This window comes from Aquarana catesbeiana, linkage group LG11, assembly GCF_042186555.1.
Source record: "Aquarana catesbeiana isolate 2022-GZ linkage group LG11, ASM4218655v1, whole genome shotgun sequence".
Lineage (NCBI taxonomy): Eukaryota > Metazoa > Chordata > Amphibia > Anura > Ranidae > Aquarana > Aquarana catesbeiana.
Window position 1 is genome coordinate 50,179,128 of NC_133334.1, and position 21,323 is coordinate 50,200,450.

General features: G+C 41.5%; 1 protein-coding gene across 3 annotated transcripts in view; it reads right to left on the reverse strand.

The window, feature by feature from the left end:
- Positions 1-394: 394 nt before the first annotated feature.
- ARHGAP1 (Rho GTPase activating protein 1) overlaps positions 395-21,323 on the reverse strand; it is a 103,039-nt gene continuing 82,110 nt past the window's right edge. For 2 of the 3 annotated variants that reach the window (XM_073604307.1, XM_073604309.1), the window contains exons 10-13: positions 16,090-16,167; positions 13,354-13,482; positions 10,698-10,801; positions 395-7,253 (exon numbers count right to left, since the gene is read on the reverse strand). In XM_073604307.1, the coding sequence (XP_073460408.1) occupies positions 7,074-7,253; positions 10,698-10,801; positions 13,354-13,482; positions 16,090-16,167 (491 nt within the window). In that variant the 3' untranslated portion in view covers positions 395-7,073. The remainder of the gene's footprint in view (positions 7,254-10,697; positions 10,802-13,353; positions 13,483-16,089; positions 16,168-21,323) is intronic. The other variant, XM_073604308.1, reaches the window with a different exon arrangement.

Here is a 21,323-nt window from a genome sequence, read left to right on the forward strand (position 1 = left end):
TGGAAATTATCTTTAAAATGCACCTTTCTCATGTACCAAAATGGAAAGTATGTCACCAGCACAGCAAGGATCTAGTCCAAAGCTATATTCGGCGATTACATCATAGTTACAAGAACGCTTTGGGGGCTTGCAGGATCCCTTCATGAGGCATGCAACATCACAAGCCTCATGAAGGGCTCTGAAACGTCACTCTTGTAACTACGATGTGATCGCTAAATAAATCTTTGGACCAGTTCTAGAGATCCTTAGTATGCTGGTGACATACTTTCCGATTTGAATGTTTTCTGTTTCCAGCCAGTGGTTGCTGCAGCCCCCCCACTTACATTTACAGCCATTTTTCTCAAGTACCATTTGCCCCAAAGAAACCATTCTCAAAATAAAGACAAAAACACAGTTTGTAATGTATCGATTTACTTTTTACTTAAGTACAAAATGTGAACTTAAAAGCAGAATAAAATTATGTGAGGTGACAGAGAGGGAGAGGAATTCATAAAAAGATCATCAAAAACATCAGCGGATACAGAAATGTCCAAAATACAACATGGAAATTACAACAATTGAGTGCAAAACCTCAAGACTGACTGCATGACCGCTGAAAACAGCATTACGAGGTGTCATAACTTAGATGTTTCATTTCAGGTCATGTCAAGCAGCAAGTCACACTGTCGACTCATTTCCTGTCAGCTGACTGGATTAACATGAAGTGATGCTTCTTGTATGTCAGCCACAAAAAATGGCATCAGCCCTTCAAATGTTGAAGAACAAATCAAATTCTGCAGTGCCTGCCAGGAGTTGGCATGGCATGATGAGCCTTGTAGTTCCTCAAAAGTTAGAGGGTCATGGGTTGCCCAAAAAACACCATTTGTAATTATACAGTAAAGCATAACATAAAGGCATGGATAAACATTCTCACAAAAAAACAGAGCAAACAACTGCAAAAAGGAAACAAAAAGCAAATATACAAGCACACATCTCAGTCTCGCTGCTGAAATGTATTTCCCTGTGCACAATTTCATCTCAAATAGATTCTAATAAAAGCACAGCACCTTGTTGAGAAGCCACAGATGGTAGCCATAATTTCCTACTACCAGGCTGCATGCTATCATTCCTAGTGAAGCCGAGGAAGTGCTAAAGGCTTCTTGCACACGATACTCCTGTTTGAGCATCTATTTTTTCAGCTGTTTTTTAATGTATATATTGGCACGTATTTTCGCGCAAATGTGTTGGCGCAATTTTGAGCATCCCCATGCGCGCAAACTTATTCTCATGGTCACAAAATGTTAATGAACATTTACGCACATGAAACGTAAATGACTGACCAAAAATGCAGATTTTTTTTCTATTTTTTAAATTTTTACTGAAGAACACACGGCGCTTGCTTATGTGCCTGTGTTTTAGCTCAGCGAAAAGAAAATAAGCTGTACTGAGCTTTTTCAAGTTGCAGTGTGCAAGAGGCCTAAGCCCCGGTTCACACAGGGGCGGCACGACTTGCAGGTCGCCTCACCGAGGCGACCTGCACACAACTTCCACGGCGACTTGCAAAATGACTTCTGTATAGAAGTCTATGGAAGTCGCCTCAAGTCGCCCCCAAAGTAGTACAGGAACCTTTTTCTAAGTTGAAGCGACTTGCGTCGCTCCTATTAGAACGGTTCCATTGTACAGAACGGGACAACGCTTGACAAGTCGCCCCTGTGTGAACCGGCACTTACTGTTGCAGAACAAATTTGCTTCCTGGAAGACAGAGAATAGCAGCAACTATCTGACTCTTCTCACACAGGTGCCCTGCTTGGTGACCTATTTTAGTGTCCCTTCTGACTACGGTAGGTAGATTTGAAAATGGCTGCGGAGATTGGCACAAGTGTGGTAATAGGCCTAACCTATCAGAACGGAAGGAAGTAAAAGTGTTGCTCTCATAACCATCCAACAGTCAATCGGTCGTTTTTTCAAGCAGAAAGTAAAAGCTTTAAGAGAAGCTGTTACTTTGCCCACGTACAAGAAGAAACCCCTTCCTCTCTGTTGGTTACTTACCCTCACTGCAGTCCCTGATGCTCTGTTAGAGCCCTTGGTAGGTACCTGGTCCTACCAGAGAGAGTATACAGTGCTTGGTTTTTCTCTTCATACAATCGAACAGGGGAGTTGCCTCCATTTAAAAAAAAAAAAAGTTGAACCAACTAGCCAACAGGGAAACAGATCCACAGTTTAAAACCAGTAAAGATAGGCTAAACCTTATAAAGCTCAGCACAGCAAAATATGACAATGCTACTCTCAACTTCGAAAATGGTAGAGCGTGTGTTTGCCAATATACACATTGGCGGATCGTCAACTATGAAATCTGGAAATAATGAATGAAGGAATCATTCACTCACCTTTCAAAACAAATACATTCTGTGAGATTCTAGTTAAAAACAAACTTTGGCAGTCGCATTATCTCTGTTCAAATAATAAAATTAACGAACATGAAAAACCTTTTCAGGGCCTGGAAAGTGCAATAAGACTGGATTCAGAAGCCTCAAAATAGTTATGGAAATAATGTTCTACTTTAAAGTACCAAAGCAGAACACCTAGTTCACATTCATTACATGTTACCTGCACCGTACTCTATATTGGCATGTATGGCACACGCAGCCATGAAAACACACCTTGTGTTTCCATACAGATTACACAGAGGTGGCACCAACCAGGTGGCTGCTCGCTGGGAATTGTAATGGGTTCTACAAGCTTACCTTGCTGCCAGGTAAGTGCTTTCTTGACACTGGTCTAAATCCTGCTTTGTTTCTATTGTGCAGCTGCTACTTGCTGACTCAAGAAAACAGGTTTTCAGAAAACTGCACCACAAAGAGACAACATACGCCCGTTTCCAGGAACAATACCAATTAAAAGCAGTGGTGTGCAAGAAAAAAAAAAAAACAACATCTTAAGAAGGGGGTATTTCCAACTGTATACAAAATGGAGAAACCTGGTTTTAAATATGCAGCCACTACAGTCATTAACATAGCCAATATGAGCACAGTTCACATAAAAAGGGAAAGTTCTCAGTGAGCCATTGGAGCCAAGACTGCTCTTGTACCGCTTCAGACCTGCTCAGCTATGGCACGCTGAGGAGGAAGAGTGGCTACATACAGAGGCTATTATTTCAATGCTTTCACATCTGCCTGTTAAGCCGGCCATAGATAGAGTGATTTTTTTTCTTGCAAGCACGGATTGGAAAAAAAAAAAAATAGCGCTAGATTCCCCCATCAACACAGTCCGTGTTTCTGGGGAATCCCTCCCATTGAGCTATTGTGTTCTCCAGGTGGGGGAAGTTGTCACAGGCAGGGAGAACGCACATTGAATATTGCCAGTGGCTATAATCGCATGTAAAAATCCGACATGTTGGTTGTTGCCCATACATGGTTCGGATCTCAGCCAGTCCCTGCCTACGACCGGCCTAAGTATTGTCATTTTAGCTACAAACAAGGTTAAAAAAGGTTTGTTCAAATTCCCCAGCTCCACCATATGAACGGTTTCACAGAGGGCTTCATACAAAATTCATGGTTGCACTGTTATCGCATGCTACCATGTGTAGGGGCATAAAGAGGGGCACCTCTACTAAACTTTTAGAAGCAGCTCTCACACTTGAACAAATATTAGAAAAACCCTTAAAACATATATGATGTAGTCTGCGCCAAAGAGACGCTATCACTAATATTATTAAAATGAAAAACGTCTGACTTATAGTTTTGCTTTGTACCATATACAAAGAGGTTTGAAATCAAGTGTATTTTGAGGTCCTAAAAAGGCATGTTTCTGCTGAAATTTTTTTGGCCTAAACCTTTAAAAACGTCAAACACACACATTTAAGGTGGAAGATGGTGACGGAAGGCAGATGTGTGAATGTAAGTGACCTCCATGTTCCTAGTTATACAGTCTGGTGATCTATATGTTGGGGGCACGTATTTACCCCCCCTGCATTCTCAGGACCTCTGTGTAAGTTGATTAATCCTTAAAGTGGAAGTCCATGCAAAAACTAAAATTCCTGCATCTATTGACACCACCGATCTAACACTAAGCTCTCAAGCCCTGTAAAGAAAAAAAAGAAGGAGTATACATACCTTTTTTGAACCCGATCTTCAGCGGCAGAAGCTCTGCAAAGGACACGGCCGACAATGGCTGTGAAATGAATGGGAAGTGACGTCACCCATAGACTTACTATGGGGCTTCCTTTGTTGTCAGTGTCCTCTGCACCCGTCTCCGCAGCGAAGCCGCGGCTGACAGCTCAGCGTGGGATCTGGTCGGAGCGGCTTCCAAAAAGGTATTTATACTATTTTTTTCTTTACAAGGCTAGAGAAGTTAGTGTTAGAATGCTGGTGGCTATAGATTTTAGTTTTTGCATTGACTTGCACTTTAACTATCTCCAGACAAAAAGCATTAAAGGAGGTGCTGTAGAAGAACTAGAAAAGGGCTCAGAGTGGGACATTTATTTCCAACTTCTAGGCAGAAAGTAGGAAACCTTTCCACAGACGTCGCTTCCATCACTGCTGGCTGGTGGGGGTTTCACTTCCAGAACACTCAACCACCAACTGGAATACCAGTACTTCTTATCAAATCTGAAGCAATCCAAGATTGAATATGTTTGGATTCTTATGTACAAAGTAGCCCATCCTTTAAACCCGCTCCTTTTCCATAGCCGAGCTTGACCAGTCCTAAGAATGCAAAGCTGCACTCCGAGAGGTAATATTCTCAAAGATCTGCAGCAGCAGGCATAAAACATCTGATTGTTGGAGGTTCCAAGTGCGAAGGACTCCTCACCTCAGTCACTCAGAAGCTACTGGGAAAAGTACATATGCTATCCACTTTCTGTCCAAAACTCTAAAGGTCCCACAACGAACGACTGCACTTGTAGCCCAAAAGTAAAAGTGCATTTTAAGGCCCAATCTAAAGCCGGCCATACGTGGGTCGAATTCCAAAATAATTTGTAACTAAAAATTTGTGTTTGAATTTCGCACCATTAGTGGGCCGCAGCAACGGTCGATTTTCATGCGGCCATCTAATTTAAGTGATCGGGCATGTTGGAAATTTTTTTAAAAACAAACAAATTTCTAAGCAATGATGGGGGAATCGTGCGAGAAATATACTCGAAAAAGAAATGCTAATGAGCTGTGACCTAGAAAGAAAAGATTTTCGGCCACAAAATTTTTCTGTAGCAACAGGAGGTGAAATTGAAGGCTTGGTAAAATTTCAAAATCAATGGTGGCATCATCAGATTAAAAAACGCACACATTTTCTGATTTTCAAAGGAAAATTCATTTGGAGTTCAAACCATGTATAGCCTCTATTACTTTTAGTTGAACTCAACTAAACACATTCCAGGTGCATCAAAACAATACAGATACTCCTCGTTTAACGACTTAACTGTTTAACGACCACTCGGACTAATGACCAGCTCTCCCCACCCGAACGAAACGCTATATATATCATTGTATTGAACAGTACAGAATTTTCATTTGTGTTCTGTACTCATGCAAATTAAAAACAACGTTACTGAGCTGGAGTTTTGTGTTTAGACCTTTTTTTCACAATACAGTACAGTACAGTAGTTAAGAATGCTTAAAGTACAGTTTGTTTTCTTTAGAAAGTAGCCGCAGCCCGAGTAGAAAAACCAGTCCCCTGCCAGCATGCTGCAGAGAAGGACTTCTGCTCTCTGTGTGAAAGCTGTGATCTCTCTGCAAAAGGTCCAACATGCCCCTGCTGAATCAGAGGCTAGAGTCTTCCAATCAGCAGAGCGCATGAGTTTTTGACAAATGCAGAGCTTTAGGTCTGGCTCAACAGGCTTTGAACAATCCAAAAAGACCAAGCATATTAGATGGTACCCTTGCTCAATGTGGGAAAGCAGTAGTTTCTCTGCAGAGGTCCAAGACATCCCTGCGGAGTCAACACTAGAGCTCTCAAATCAGCAGGATACATAAGCTTTGATTATTATAGAGCTATACGTTTAACCTAGTAGGAGGTATAGACAAAAATAGGACAAATCCCCAACGCTCAAGAGAAGTGCACTAGCAAAAAACAAACAGACATCTTTGGCTTGTCCAATATTTGCACCGGCTTTGCTGCCCCCCTACGGGCTGCAGAATCCCAGAAGAAATACTGAAAAGACCAGGAACAGAGGGCGTAGAAATGTGTAGGTGTGTCAGACCTTTGCAAAGAGACCACCGATTCCACACAGAGGGCAATAATTCTTATCTGCAGCATGTTGACAGGCGATAGTTTTCTTTTGGATGCAGTCTGAATAGAAAAAACTGACTGCACACCTTTCACCCTGATGCACCTGGAATGTATTTAGCTAATTTAGCCTGCTTTAAAGACTTACACCAGATTACTTTTTCCCAAATTTCCAGGGGAAAAAACTCACATAAAATGCACATGCATTATTGTGTTTTAAAACGTACACATTGGGCGTTACACATACAAATCTCTGCAACAGCAGTGCAGAGAAAAGTCATAACTAAACCCTGACTTTCAGCATTGTGATCCAAACTAAGCATTTGGGAGGAGTTCTCTAGACAGTCCAGCAACCAGAGTTTAGCATTAATCTCCTAATGTGAATTCAAAAGTGGACACTAGAACGGAATTGGCAGCTATGACAAATCTGGAGTTCCTGGGGAAAAAAAAAAAAAAAAAAAAAAAAACACAAGATAAACTGTCAAAAAACACATATTCCAACTAAGGGCAGAGGCGTATTATGGGATAGAAGGTTTCCCTTCAACAATCATATGAGGTCTTTACACCACAACACACCAACTCACACCCAACATCCCATTGAACATCACAACAATCACATAAACACAAAAGTGCTTAGCCTGCCAGAGGCATCAGCTGTCACCGAGCGGCATACACTGACTATAAACACATGGGCGGAATCAATTAGAAGGGTCTTTGTGCTGTAATTGAAGTTGGAGATGCCAGCTCCAACACGTCACACATAGGTGTTTACATACAAAACACAAATGAGAATGGAAAGGAGAAGTGCTGTGGGACAGGTGGCTGTGTGGTGTCAGATTGGCAGTGGCGGAGTGTTGCAGTGACAACATACTGGTTTACAAAGAAGGTTCTTCAAACAGCTCCTTCTGGTTCTCCAGCATGAACTTGGTGAAGGTGTTGATGGGATTAATGGCTTTTAAGGTCATGGCCACATCTTTGGCCCACATTAAGTTTGGCCCGAATACCACCGCCAGATTAGTGTTGGTCATCTTATTCTCAGAGCTCCGAGCAGATACCTGCAATAAAGAGATAAGGCAGAAGTCAGATGGACACTTTCCAATCTTCTTTCTTTGAGGTTATTCATCTATCCCTGCAGAATGGAAATTATCCAATGAACGCAGCTCCATATTAATTCTGTTAATAAATCATTACATTTATTTTTTTCATTTACTGAAATTTTTTTGAAATTTTCGGGGGAACAAGAGAGGTAGGAATGGTACAGAAACAAAATGTAAACATTATTAATATCAATACACTTTGCTCGTATACTGCTCCCCAAATACAAAATTAGAGCGGCAACCATCTTATACCACAATAAGTGATGGATAAGACAGGACTTGTGGAACATCAATTTATAATAGTAAGTTGAACATCTAAGACAAAGACTGTTTGCAAGAAATACCAAAAAAGACAACATCCAGGCAATCAAATCAATATCATGTGTCTGACCATCAATGACCTAGTGATGTTGTGACATGAGTGAAGGAGATAAAAGTAAAGGCCTGGCACAGAAAAAAAAAAAAAAAAAGATGGCTACGGCCTGTGCTATTCATCTGGGGCTTACAGGAGCTCCACAAAGAGGGATGGAAAACGCGTAAAAGCAAGAAGCATGGAGAAAAGAGAAAGAAAAAGAAAAAAGGAGGGGAAATAGAGGAGGGGAAAGAGAGAGGGGGGCACCCCAGGGGTTTTTAAGCTGTACCACATGGAAACTTTACAGTTCTAGGAATCAGGAGGTCATTTGAGAAGGCGTAAAGCGGTCTATCCAGGGCTGCGAAATCTGTTGAATTTTGTCATACTTGTCCTCCAGGATCGCCGTCAAGCTTTCATTGATGAGCATACCATGAACCTGGTTTTTTACCTCTTCAAAGCTAGGAAGCGGCGGTTTCCACGACCGCTCTATAGTTTGCTGACTTGCCATAAAAATTTGTAATTAGGGTGTGTTCCCGACGGGTGGCATCTGCGATAGGTTTATGTAAGAGTGCCTCTCATGGGTCTCTTTGTAAATTCACATGGAGGTCTGTATCGACCAGTGTGTATACCCTAATCCACAACCTCCAGACCTTAGGATAGGTCCACCATATAGGTTTCAAATCGCCCAAATTTGGGCAACCTCGAAAGCAGTTGGACAGGTATGATGGTAGACCATCATACCTAGCTAGGGTAAAATACCAAAAGAGACATAACTTTGAAAAAATTTTCAAAAGCCAGAACATTATGAGAAGATTTAAACCCCCACATTTTTCACCAGTCGCCCGGTAGTGGAGCAGAACCAAGGTCTTTTGTCCATTTGTCGCAATACATAGGGTTTTGAGGCTCCGTATTGTTCGATATTGAGGAATATAACAAGGAGATCAGACCCCGAGTAGTAGGGTTGGTTCGACATCTGGTCTCAAAGGCAGTGGACAATAAGGGTTGTTCATGATGTTTCGTACAGTGGCGAATTCGTATATAATCGAAAACGCTCTTATTCGGGGATCTCATAGTCCCATAAGTAATGCACAGACTCCTCTGGCTGGGTCAACATCCAGGACATCTACTATAAGGGTCCATAGGGGTGCCGAATTACCCGCTTGTAGTTGGACAATGGGAGCGATCTGGGCTGCTTTGTAATAGTGGGCAATATTAGGAACTCCCAACCCTTCCCATAACTATTTTTTTAATGCAAGAGGTGTAATTACCTGAATTGGCGTCAACCCCCACCCCACCCCCCATACAGCAGAGCTCAGACTGGGTGTGCTGCAGAACTGATATGTTTACAAGAGACAGGCTAATAGAAGAGAGTAGGGTGATTGAGAGATGAACTTATCAGTCTGCTGCTTTTCTTTCATTATCCAATGACTGGCTAGGGGAGGAGCAAAACCTATAAGTTTTGCTTAACTGTAGCAGAGAAAAATTAAAACACCTGCCATGTCAGAAGGGGATGTACTGTGTTGATGGTGCCATGTAAATCTCAGAACTGGATGGACAGAAATATATATCCTTTGGCAGGTAAAAGAGCTCCCATAAAATTTAATCTGTGTATTTAACCTAGATTTCAGCTTTAAAGCTTTTGTGATTAGCATAGAGAGCACTTTTCCTTAATGTAGATTTGGGTGTCATTGCTCACAGACAACTTTGGTAAATGCTTAATACACCCAGAGCCTGAGGTGTGTCCAGTGGTTAACAATGTCCATGGCCAGCTGTCTATGGCATATAGAAAAGCTCGGGTTTACTTACTAAACAGGAACAATAAGCAGTAATCCATAGCAACCAGATCTATTTTTACCTTTACAGTGTTGTCAGCCAATCCGGATTGACCACGACTGGCTGCCAGCAGAAACTGTATCCTTTAAACTGCTATTTGCCTTATTAAAAAACTGGGTAGTTTATTTTATTTTTTATAACATGTTCTTTTTGTTCTAGGCCTAATAAACCTGAAATATCGCATAATAAGTTTCATTGTCTTAGTCAGCAATGTTCTAGGTTACTGCTTTTTACAAGTATCTGTATAGCGTGATCTTTGCTGAAAAAAAAGCTTGTTTACAGCACTCAACAGCTGAAGCTAAAATGTAAACACACAGCTAAATGCATCTGAGCCATGAGGTCTATCCCAGGGAAGCACCCTGCTACCCATCCCTAGGTAAGTAGGTGTGTGAACACACACACACACACACACACACACACACACACACACACACAAAAAACGTAAGTTTGAAATGTAGAAATTAAAAACAAAGAAACTAAATTAAAGCATGTCTAAACCCCGATAATCCTGCCAGTAACACATTTCCATTTTTTCTACACTCATTACTCCACTGTATCTGTGGAGGCAGCCATGCTTGTCAAACAAGACTGGATCTCAGACTGCCTTTGTTCAACTCCATTACACAGTAGATTGATGGGACTAGTATTTTACACAGGATAGAAAAGGATGTTTGCGCTTTCTCTTCAGCTCACAGGAAAGGACAAGGACACTGCATTTCTGGTAGGATCAACAGGTGTTTTCTGTATTTGTTGAAAAAGATCTTAGCCCAAAAAAATGTAAACTATTGCAGCCACCCCATCTAAGGACTGCCGGGGTGAAATATAAAATTTTTTGTTTTAGCTTCAGTACACTATTAAACGAAATTAAACTAAACCATTATATTTTTCCTTTAAAATCAGCCTGTCAGTATCTAAGGTGACCAAAAGAACCCAACACACAGGCCCTTATGGTTCACATCAACAGGTGTTCTAGTTAAATAATGCTATTTCCATTCGAATGCATGCAGCATTCAAATATAAATGGCAGCAAATTGACAAGATGCTGCTTTTGTCCCGCTTTGATCCCTAATAGAAAAAGCTGTGTTCAACAAACTGCAGCACAATGAAAAGCAGGTCAAATGCATCCCCTTAATTGTGCAAAGTACAGAACACAAATGGGCTCAGTGACAGCAGCTTCCAAGACTCAAGCCTTTATACTGATGAAATACAGGTCTTACCTCCACAAGAAATGCTGTGAGGAACCGCAGGACCTCATAGTTTTCCTCAGGCAAAGACTTCAGAACTTCACGAGTGGACTCCACTTGCTTCTCTGGCTCTATACCTGCACACAGAGGTTGGGTTAACAATTCAGGTAATCAAAAAAGCAGAAAGTGAAACAAAACTGTTTTTATAAATCAAGGTAGGTCATAACTGGTGGCCAATGCAAGCTAATCCACATGTCACAAGAACATTTTATGTATGGTGTTATTAGAAATGCCTTTGTTATAGCTAGGACTATGCATGGTGTCATGAAGGAAATTATTATTATTTTTTTTTAATAAACTCTCTAATCAGATATCTGGAATAGTTTAGCATCAGCAACAAAAGTGGGCTTAATTTAAAGTAAACTGTTTCATCTCTGAATGTTGTGTAAAACAAGATCAGTAAAGCTCCACCCAACATTGTCTTCCAAAGCTGGCATGGAGGAGTTGTAAAAGTGGGAAAATTTTACTGACGGGCAGAGCCCTCTTTAAGGCAGGGCAAAAGGGGAAGCTGCCCTGTGCCCCATTGTTGTGGGGCCCAAAGCAGCTGCCTCATACTAGTCAACTATCCCAGTTTAAACTCCCTGGAAGTTGTAGTCCCGTGCTGTGTCCCGATATCTCAGTGTGAAGTTCTGTTACTAATGCTACCCAGCTCCTCCCTATTGCCATGTACAGATGACTCACCTGCAGACCCTGTGTTTACATGTAAATAACCTGCATTGATATGTAAATAGCGGCGGTATTAATATGTAAAAAGCCACGGTGGCATTGATATGTAAATAAAGGTGGCATTCATATGTATATCATGTCCCCCTGAGGTCATATCTACCATCACTTCTACTGAATGCTGCCAACTGGGGAGGTAAAGGGGCATTCTTGAAAGCCCTGTCTACAACTGTGATCATTAAACCTAACATCCGCCTGTTCTACAAAAGGTAAGCAAATTGGAAGTGGAACCCTTTTTCAAAAAAACATGGTGCCACAGCACCGTGAATTTTGGTGCATGTGAATACGCATATCTCAGCAGATGTGTGAGGGTGTCATTAACAATTAATGGCACTGGGGTGTATCTGCTAAAGGGCAGCATGTTTCTGTGGTGTCAGGAAAGCGATTTTGCATACTTTCCAGACACAAAAAAAGTGAACGGAAGCTAAATGTTTCAGTTACATTGGTTGTCAGTGTAAATCTTCTCATTACATTGGGGCTTTATGTACAATCCTTTCATTCACACTAGTGGCCAGTGTGACGGTTCCCCTTACATTTGTTTGTCAGTGTAAATTCTTCATTACATTGGTGATCAGTGTACATGTCCCTTTACTTTGGTGGTTGGTGCAGAATTGCCCTTACATTGGTGGTCAGTGTAAATCCTCCCTAATATTGATGATCAGTGTAGAAGTGTCACCTTACGTTGGTGTTCAGTACAAATCTCCTCGACAATGGTTGTCAGTGTAAATTTCCCCTTATGTGGATGTCATTGTATATTTCCCCTTACACTGGTGGTTGGTGTAAATGCTCCTATTACATAGAAATCCCTCTTTATATTGGTGGGTAGCGTAAAATCCCCCGTTACATGGTGGTCAGTGCAATTTCCACCTCACATTCGTGGTTAATGTAAATCTCCCCTCACATTGGTGGTCATTGTAGAATCCCCCACTATATACTTGCCAAATATTTCCAGCTTCGCTCTACATGATTCAGAATTTGCCAGTGTACTGCCTTCTAACTAATCTCATCCCCCCAGCATTCTGTCCATTGATGGGTCCCCTCTTCTCCCCAGTCCATGGTGTGCAGGCAGTCAAGAGATGATGTGCTGTAACGTTTAGCAACCAATCAGTGAGCAGTAATGATGTGCACCAACCTCTTGCAACCAATCGTTGATCGGTAAAGTTATGTAGCAACCAATCAGTGAGCAGTAATAATGTGCAGTAACCTCTAGCAACCAATTTGTGAGTGGTAAGGATGTCCAGTAACCTCTAGCAACCAATCAGTGAGCAGTATTGATGTACAGTAATCTCTAGCAACCAAACAAGCAGAAGTCGTGCTGTAACCTCTAGCAAATAATCAGTGAGCCATAATGTGTGCTGTAACCTCTAGCAGCCAGTCAGTGAGCGGTGATGATACACTAACCTCTGGCAACCAAATTGCAATCACTGCCTGATTCAGTAACTGATTTTGAGTCTAGCTGCTATTTATTGTATGTCTCAGAGCAGATGGAGAGCGAAACTACATGGAAGGGGGGGCTCAAGAAAATGGTTTGCCCAGGGTCCAATCAATATTAAAGACGGCCCTGCTGACAGGGCCAAATAAAGTGCTGAACACAAAAAAGAAACCTCTCTCTTCTGCACCCCAAACTGTAAATACAATTACTGGGCTAACTTTAAACAAACCCTCAATCATCTCCTCCAGGATCCTACAATTAGGAGAGCATGGAGGGGAGGCTATAGACAAAGCAACAAAAGGCAAGGCAGCAATATACTCGATGTACTGAACAGGCCTGGTCCAGTAAGCCTTCTAAACTGAAGTTGCAGATGTCATTGCCTCGGGGACCCACACGAAATGAAGGTTATCATTTTCATCACCCTGCCCATATTCTTAGTACTGGAAAGTTTAAAAAAAAAAAAAAAAGACTTACTGGAGAAGCTCACAACATAGTTGTAAAGGTGAAAGGTCAGCAGTGGCTCTGGCAGCTCTCGGAGGAATGTCTTGAGAATAACTGCTGTCAGGTGAACATCATTGTACTCCAGGAAACTAATGGGAGTTCCTGAGTTAAAAAAAAAACAAGTAATTTTAGAAGTTAAGACATATCTTAAAATGTGATTTTTGTAACATGATAAAATAACTTTTTGCAATCTGTTTATTTTTATTATCAGACACCACCCAAAACCAAAAAACAGCAAACTGAGTGACATGTCCTCTACAGATCTTGGAGAATTATGCACTAAATCTGGCTACAGGCAGGTCGAAATTTGGCAAGTACAGCAGGGATCAGCTGAATTTCGATCCATATGTGGTGGATCCTGGGTAATGTTAGAGGACTTCCGCTGTCAGAATACAATATCACAGTGGGGAGGATTCCTCTATCAAAGTTGGATTGTGTAGATGGTGAAAACTTTTTTTTGTTCAGCTTGCTGGCTGAACAAAAAAAAACAAAAAACAAAAAAAACAAAAAACAATCTACAGCTAAAGCCCTTTATATTTCTGTGCGGATTCAAGCAAAACACAGGTATCATTACCCAATCTCTGAATCATTCTCAAGGCTTGTTTACACCGGATGCTTTCCTGAACACATGCACGGTAAAATAAATGTTTTTCAATCTCCCTAGCACTGTGTTTAGTTCCAGTGCTTTAAAAAAAACAAAAGTACAGCAGTAAGTTTTTTTTGCACTGAAACACATGTAACACATGTAAGTTAATATGATTGAAATGGCTCTCGCCCACGCCCCTTCCATTTCACAATGGCGGGATGCAGTTAATTTGAACCCAAGAAGGGAAAAATTGAACTATAAACATAGGGGTTTCCCCAAAGAGATATCACAAGATGTGGTCTCTGTGGCTGCCCTCTACTGAGTCGACCTATGCTTCCCCATTTGTAGCTGTTGATCTAGAGGGATAGATATAGATACTGTAAAATACGCAGACCTTACATTTGTATTTCTATTTGTATTTTGATAATTAGTAACCTGTATGTGCAATGGTTTTCTTAGCAGAGGGTCTTGGAATTGTTCTTGCTTTGATGTGATTCTATACTGTAATATTTTTGTACCACTCTGCATTGCAAGATGTCCTCTCTTTTACACTGGATGTACAGCCCTTTGTTTTTCTAGTTTGCTATTCTCTGAATCTGTGATACATGGGGTCTTGTTTGTATGTAAACCATGGAAAATGCAATAAAGTACTGAATTAAAAAAAAAACAAAAAAAAAAAACAAACACACACACACACACACACACAATGGGGATTGTGGTGTGAACTAGTCCTAAAAAGGTAGCAAAAAAGAAATGGCAGTCAGGGAACCTGGACTGTGACCTGTAGGGAAGCTAAATAGGGGCTTCTGCCATATTATACATCATTTAAATCTCCAATGCCGATTCCACAAATCCTCAGTGTGAGGATACCGGTTTACTAGCTAATCACTGCTGCTGACTGGTGAAAATTTAAAAAAAAATAAAAAAAAAAAAAAGCTTGGGCAGGTAAAAACAGTTAACATATTTTAACTGCATACAGCTGTATGTCATAAGTTGTCCTGGCTGGTGGCAATCAGACATAACCTGAAAAAATAGGTGGCATTGAGGACAGTTTTCAGCCCAAAGACCCGCAAAAACCTCAGGACTGGGATTAGTATAAAAAAAAAAAAAAAGTGAGATAACCATCAAAATCAACCTGAAAAATATTCTTCTACAATCCCTGAAAGAATGTAAAGCCCAGTGTTAGCATAATTAAAAAAGAGAGGATCATCCATGTTACGGCTCTGGTTAGAAAAAACTTTAAAAAGGATTGTAATGGTTCGCTTTTTTTCCCCATAAAAATAACAAACATGTTATACTTACCTGCACTGTGCAAGAGTTTTGCATAGAGTAGACCCGATCCTCCTCTTCTGGGGTGCCCCACGGGCGCTCCTGGCTCCTCCCATCCATAGGGTGCCCCCACGGAGAGCAGCTTTCCCTGGGGACACACGTGCGGGCGCGCTTCCAGGTCCCACTGCTGCATCCAGCGACACAAAAAGCGGGACCACCCCCCTGAGTCAATTAATTTGATTGACAGCAGCCATCAATCTGTCCAATGATGAGAGAGATAAGGGTTGAACCCGCTGGGCTCATGCCCATCGCTGGAACGGATAAGGCGCAGGTAAGTAAAAGGGGGGCTCTGGGGGAGCTGCAGCAAAAAAGGTTTTTGGCTGCAAATGGTACAGCAGCCTAAAGATGACAATGTGCATTTGCTCAATACTATAAATTGCAAGATACATTTACAGTAATAAAAAAAAATGAAACATAATATATTAAATAAAATATGGAAGGCTTATTGAATTTCCTTCTCTGAAATGCTTGCCATCTACGAGTACAGCTCTAGCAAAGTTGCCTGTATCTTTGAACTCCTAGAATACACAAGCATACAATAATTTGTTTCAATAAAAAAAATTTAAAAAAATCATAGATTTGGACCTACCTTTTGCTCTTACACTGTATTTTTTCCTGCTGTACAAGCATTGCTATTCTTTGGCATTATACTGTGTTTTTTTATCTGTCTTTATAGCATCTAGGGAGCATGGTTTGTTTTTGTTATCCTTTGGCATACAATCCATCAACTCTGGGCCCCTTTTAAAGTATTCTACTAAACTCAGGAAACAAAAAATACATTATATTATTCTCACCTGTGTTGTATTTTTGCTGAATCTCTCGCACCACTTGAGTGCTGGCCGACCTCCGAAATATCCCCTCAGTTTCGAGAGCTGCAAGGTCACAGGGTGAAAGGTTAAAGCATGCAAACAAGCTGGTTCCTCGATTTTCTATAATTGTTAGTGGTAGAGGCAGATGTCAGCACAAAGAATGATTGTAACATCTACATATGAGAATCAGGTTTATCGATGGATTTATCATACCAAACACAAACTAATTATAATACGCTGAGTGTCACAACAAAATCAACATGTGAGAACAAAAGAAGAGCTGGATCAAGTACAAGATGTTTCCACCTGGTAGAACTTAGGTCCCTTTCACACTTGTGCAACTTGTCCTGCGACTTGGGACTGCAAAGTCGCATAACAAGTCGTACCCCATGATTTCCAATCAGTACCATTCACATCTGTGCGGCAAAGTAGTCCCTGCGCTACTTTGGTCCGACTTTGATGTGATTTAAAATCCAAAGCCGTCAAGATTACACAGGCATTGCTTGAAGTTGTGTCAAAGTCGCCTGACTTTCAGGTCATACAAGTGTGAAAAGGGACCTTAGAGAACATTTCAACACAAGATGAGGTGACAGCCTTACAAATCTGGGAGACAGTTACCTGATGCTGAAAAGCCCAAGAGGTGCTCGCAGATTTAATAAAGTGTGAGTTTTAACATGAAAGGGGGAAACCCAATGACAAAAAAAAAGGAATTAATCTTTCGGAAAACAGTGGCATCCTTGATGATATGTAAAAACTGGGCTAAAGAGATTTTGTCTCTCACCTTGTGTATCAAATGCTTCTTGCAAACGTCCCATATTCTAACACTAACCAAAGTGCCAAACGTATATGCACTGACACAAAGCGGGAGATAAGATGCCAGGCTTTCAGAAAACCCTCACAGCTGAAATTTAACTCTACAGTAATCTTCTCAAGCAAGGGTTCCACCGCAGCAGTGGTTAAATTATGTTTTTATAAACATTTTGATCATTTAGACATGATTTGGCATAGCAAAATCACAGCCAGAATTGACTGCAGGAAGGGACCTGCCAGGAGAAGAAAGCCCTAGAAGGGGCTTCCAACCATTTATTGGTTGGGTGTTTAAAAGGAAGGTGCATCCTCCACCACTCTTGTAGTTGGCTTGTTTTTGTTTTTTTTTGTTTTTTTGGGGTTCTTTATTAACTTTGAATCGGCTGGGGAGGGTGCAGGAGTGCGTTTGCGGCCTCTGCAATCACAGTCAGCAAATGGCTGTGTAATTTAATTAAAAAAATCTTGCATGACCATAGTAAAAACCCTCAACCAAGAGAGGAGAGGACTCAGCCAAACCCGACAGTTAAAGAGGACTAAAATGGAGGGAACAGACAAGTTACAGATGTCTGCATCTTCAGTAGACACACTGCTAGCAGCCCCCAATCTGTTAGTTGAAAGTGAGCAAGAGGCACCCTGTATGGCGGGACTGCCACTCCCATGTCTATAGGCAGACATGTGATGGCTGCAGGACAGATATGGGTAAGTGGCAAGGTCTTAAGTACTCACAAAACCTGAATAGCTGGTAGCAGGTAAAGGGTCAGTGACTAGAGGACTGGATGGCTGGAGGTGACCAAAGTCCCTGGCAGGCAGGCAGCAGGAACAGATCAAAGCTCAACATGTCCCTTTGCAGGCAGGAGCAGCAGAAGGGAGATGATCATCCCCCCAGAAGATGGCAATAGCACTTAGTCCCACAGGGTTGACCCTTTCTGTGGTCAAATCCTCAGAAAACAAGGGATAATGGTGCCCAGCAACTAATAAAAATAAGGAGCTTCTGGTGCTCGGCCCAACTAACCTACTCTGCAGGTGAGTCTTCAGTGACAAGGCAAGCAGAGGCAAAGCCAATGGCTCTGGGCCTGGACAGTGCTTCACAGCTAACCAGAACTGGGTGACTTCCATGTTAGACTTGCAATGCCTAGTCCAGAGGGATCTGGATGCTGCCAATCAGAGGGAAGGCCACCAGCAGCATTGCGGAAAGGAGTCTTGATTGAAGAGAAGTGGAAGAATGTTAAGTTGTTTTTTTACAAGAGCAAACCTGAAGAAAAATATGTTTAGCTTCCTAGAACACTAGCAAAAAAACTACAGCATACTGATAGGGGTAGTAGGAGGGGGTTCTGGCCTAAAAAAGAGATAGGTGTGTGTGTATATTTTTTTTATATTAATTATATACACACACACAATATTAATATATATATATATATATAATATATCTATCTATATATCTTCCATTTGAGGATGCCCCACAGATGCTCAATAGGGTTTAGGTCTGGAGGCATGCTTGGCCAGTCTATCACCTTTACCCTCAGCTTCTTTAGCAAGGTATTGGTCGTGTTGGAGGTGTGTTTGGAGTCCTTATGCTGGAATACTGCATTGCGGCCCAGTCTCCGAAGGGAGGGGATCATGCTCTGCTTCAGTATGTAACAGTACATGTTGGCATTCATAGTTCCCTCAATGAACTGTAGCTCCCCAGTGCCGGCAGCACTCGTGCAGCCCCAGACCATGACACTCCCACCACCATGCTTGACTGTAGGCAAGACACACTTGTCTTTGTACTCCTCACCTGGTTGCCGCCACACACGCTTAACAGCATCTGAACCAAATAAGTTTCTCTTGGTCTCCTCAGACCAAAGGACATGGTTCCAGTAATCCATGTCCTTAGTCTGCTTGTCATCAGCAAACTGTTTGTGGGCTCTCTTTGCATCATCTTTAGAAGAGGCTTCTTTCTGGGACGACAGCCATGCAGACCAATTTGATGTAGTGTGCGGTGTATGGTCTGAGCACTGACAGGCTGACCCCCTGCCCTTTAACTTCTGCAGCAATGCTGGCAGCACTCATACATCTTTTTCCCAAAGACAACCTCTGGATACGACTGTGCACTGGTGCTTAAACAGGGTCCATAAAAGACATGGATGAGCGGGTTTGGGGTGGAGGAATTTGACTGGCCTGCACCTCAACCCCACAGAACACCTTTGGGATGAATTGGAGCGGAGACTGCTGGCCAGGCCTTCTCGTCCACATCAGTGCCTGACCTCACAAATGCGCTTCTGGAAGAATGGTCAAACATTCCTATAGACACACTTCTAAACCTCGTGGACAGCCTTCCCAGAAGCGTTGAAGCTGTTATAGCTTCAAAGGGTGGGCCAACTCAATATTGAACATTACGGACTAAGATCCTCTGGAGTATTTGTCAAGGGCCATAATATCCACCTTGTAATGTGTATTCTTCTGAGCACAAGATGTGCTTACTGTTTGTGTACCCAGATGGTCAGGTTTGTCTCAGTGTGTGCTGGCCGGCGCACCAGACTTCAGGCGCTTTTATTGCTATAACTTTGTAAGTGCAATACTTTGTTTTACTTGTCTTAATAAATCTAAAGGTTTTACACTATTGGAGCATTTATATATTTTTACATGCCACACATACCCGCTCATGGGCTTGAATACAATGAGATGGTTTGAAGAGTAGTCGTCCTGCTTGGTGCGCTTTGGAGATTGTATCATTACCACAGGCGATCCGAAGAGCAGCGGCTTTGCTTGGTGCGCCCTGGAGATTGTATCATTACTACAGGCTTCTTTTGATCCTCTGTAACGGGGGATCATGGGTTTCTGGAAAGAAGTAACTCTCTATCTAATGGTGGTGGACCCAACACAGTCTTCTTTATACCAGCTTCTGAAGATTTATCTTACTTGTGCATGGACTTTTAGTTCATTTTAATTTTGCACGGGTGGATGTCACATATTTTTCAATTTTGCTTATATGATTGGACTTTGTTTATCATTATTATCTTTCACACTTATGCCTTGTTTCATTTAGGTTTTTAAAACTGATGGTTTTAGAAAATAATATACAGGCACTGGTATATTTGCTTTTGATTTACGCCGAACTCTGGATCATTCCATGATCGGTGTATCTCTATTTATCTGTTTGTGGCTCATATTCACTTTAAAAACTTATAGGTTTAGTGCGATTCTATAATTTTTCTTTATTCTACTCACTGTACTAGTGTTATACAGGAGAATTGCTGCTTCCACTATTTCGCATAGAAATTCCCTTACTATTTAGGTACATCGTGTTGGGTGTATTATTTTTATTTTTATATCTTATTGCAGTTTCTTTTCTGTTTTTCCAGCAAATTTGCACAGTTATACAAGCTGTACACTCACTACTTTACATTGTAGCAATGTGTCATTCCTTCAGTGTTGTCACATGAAAAGATATAATAAAATATTTACAAAAATGTGAGGGGTGTACTCACTTTTGTGAGATACTGCATATACAGACACACAGTATATATGTGCCTCCTTGTACATTTTGTGCTCAGAAGCAACCATTACAAGTTGGATATTGTTGCTCTTGGCAAATACTCTGGTGCGCCTCTTACGGAGTCCCCCACCTGGTTGTGGGAATTCTGGTACGTGTATTGCTTCTGATGGCAGTCTATTGGAGAACGTAGGGTTTATGCATGCCCAGCATAGTGCACTACTGTGATGCTCCTGTGGAATCCCTGAGGAAGCAGTTTTTTTCTGCATTGGACTATATCTACAGGAACACACTAGCATCCAGTACTGTATATTGTTGCAGAACCCTCTTCTTTAAGCTGTGCACCTAATAGTCTGCCTGGGGTTTTGCTTTAACCACCTTTAAATGTGGTCAAATCGGTTGTAACCCTGGCAATGTTTCAGCATATAAAGTGCCTGCACAAATACAAAATGTAAGATATTGGAGTTTACCGGATGTCCATACTCTCCAGTCTGCCCATTAATTCTATTTTTAATGGTTAAAGAAAAAAACAATTGGCAATCCTCTCAGATGCTCTGTGGTAGAAGTAACTATTAATGTACTGTGACACAGACACAAGAATGTACTACCAGCAGATCCTCACTCTGAAGACAATTCTATGAGTTTGAATGGCATGTTTTCAAGATTTGAAAGGAAATTGCAACTTAACCCTGAAGAGTGATAAGGACCTATTTCCTGCCATTTGGCTGGACAGACACAGAACAATGTTTGCAATACGCCCACAGAAATGGAGCAACAACTTTATTCTACCCATCCTGAAGAAAAAAGCCATTAACCCCTTCCCGCAATCAGTTTATCAATGTTCCCCAGGACAATACAAATAATACTGGGATATGTCAAATAAAGATCCTCCCCTTTTAAAGCCAGCAGCCAACAGTTTGCAGAGTTGCTGGCTCTC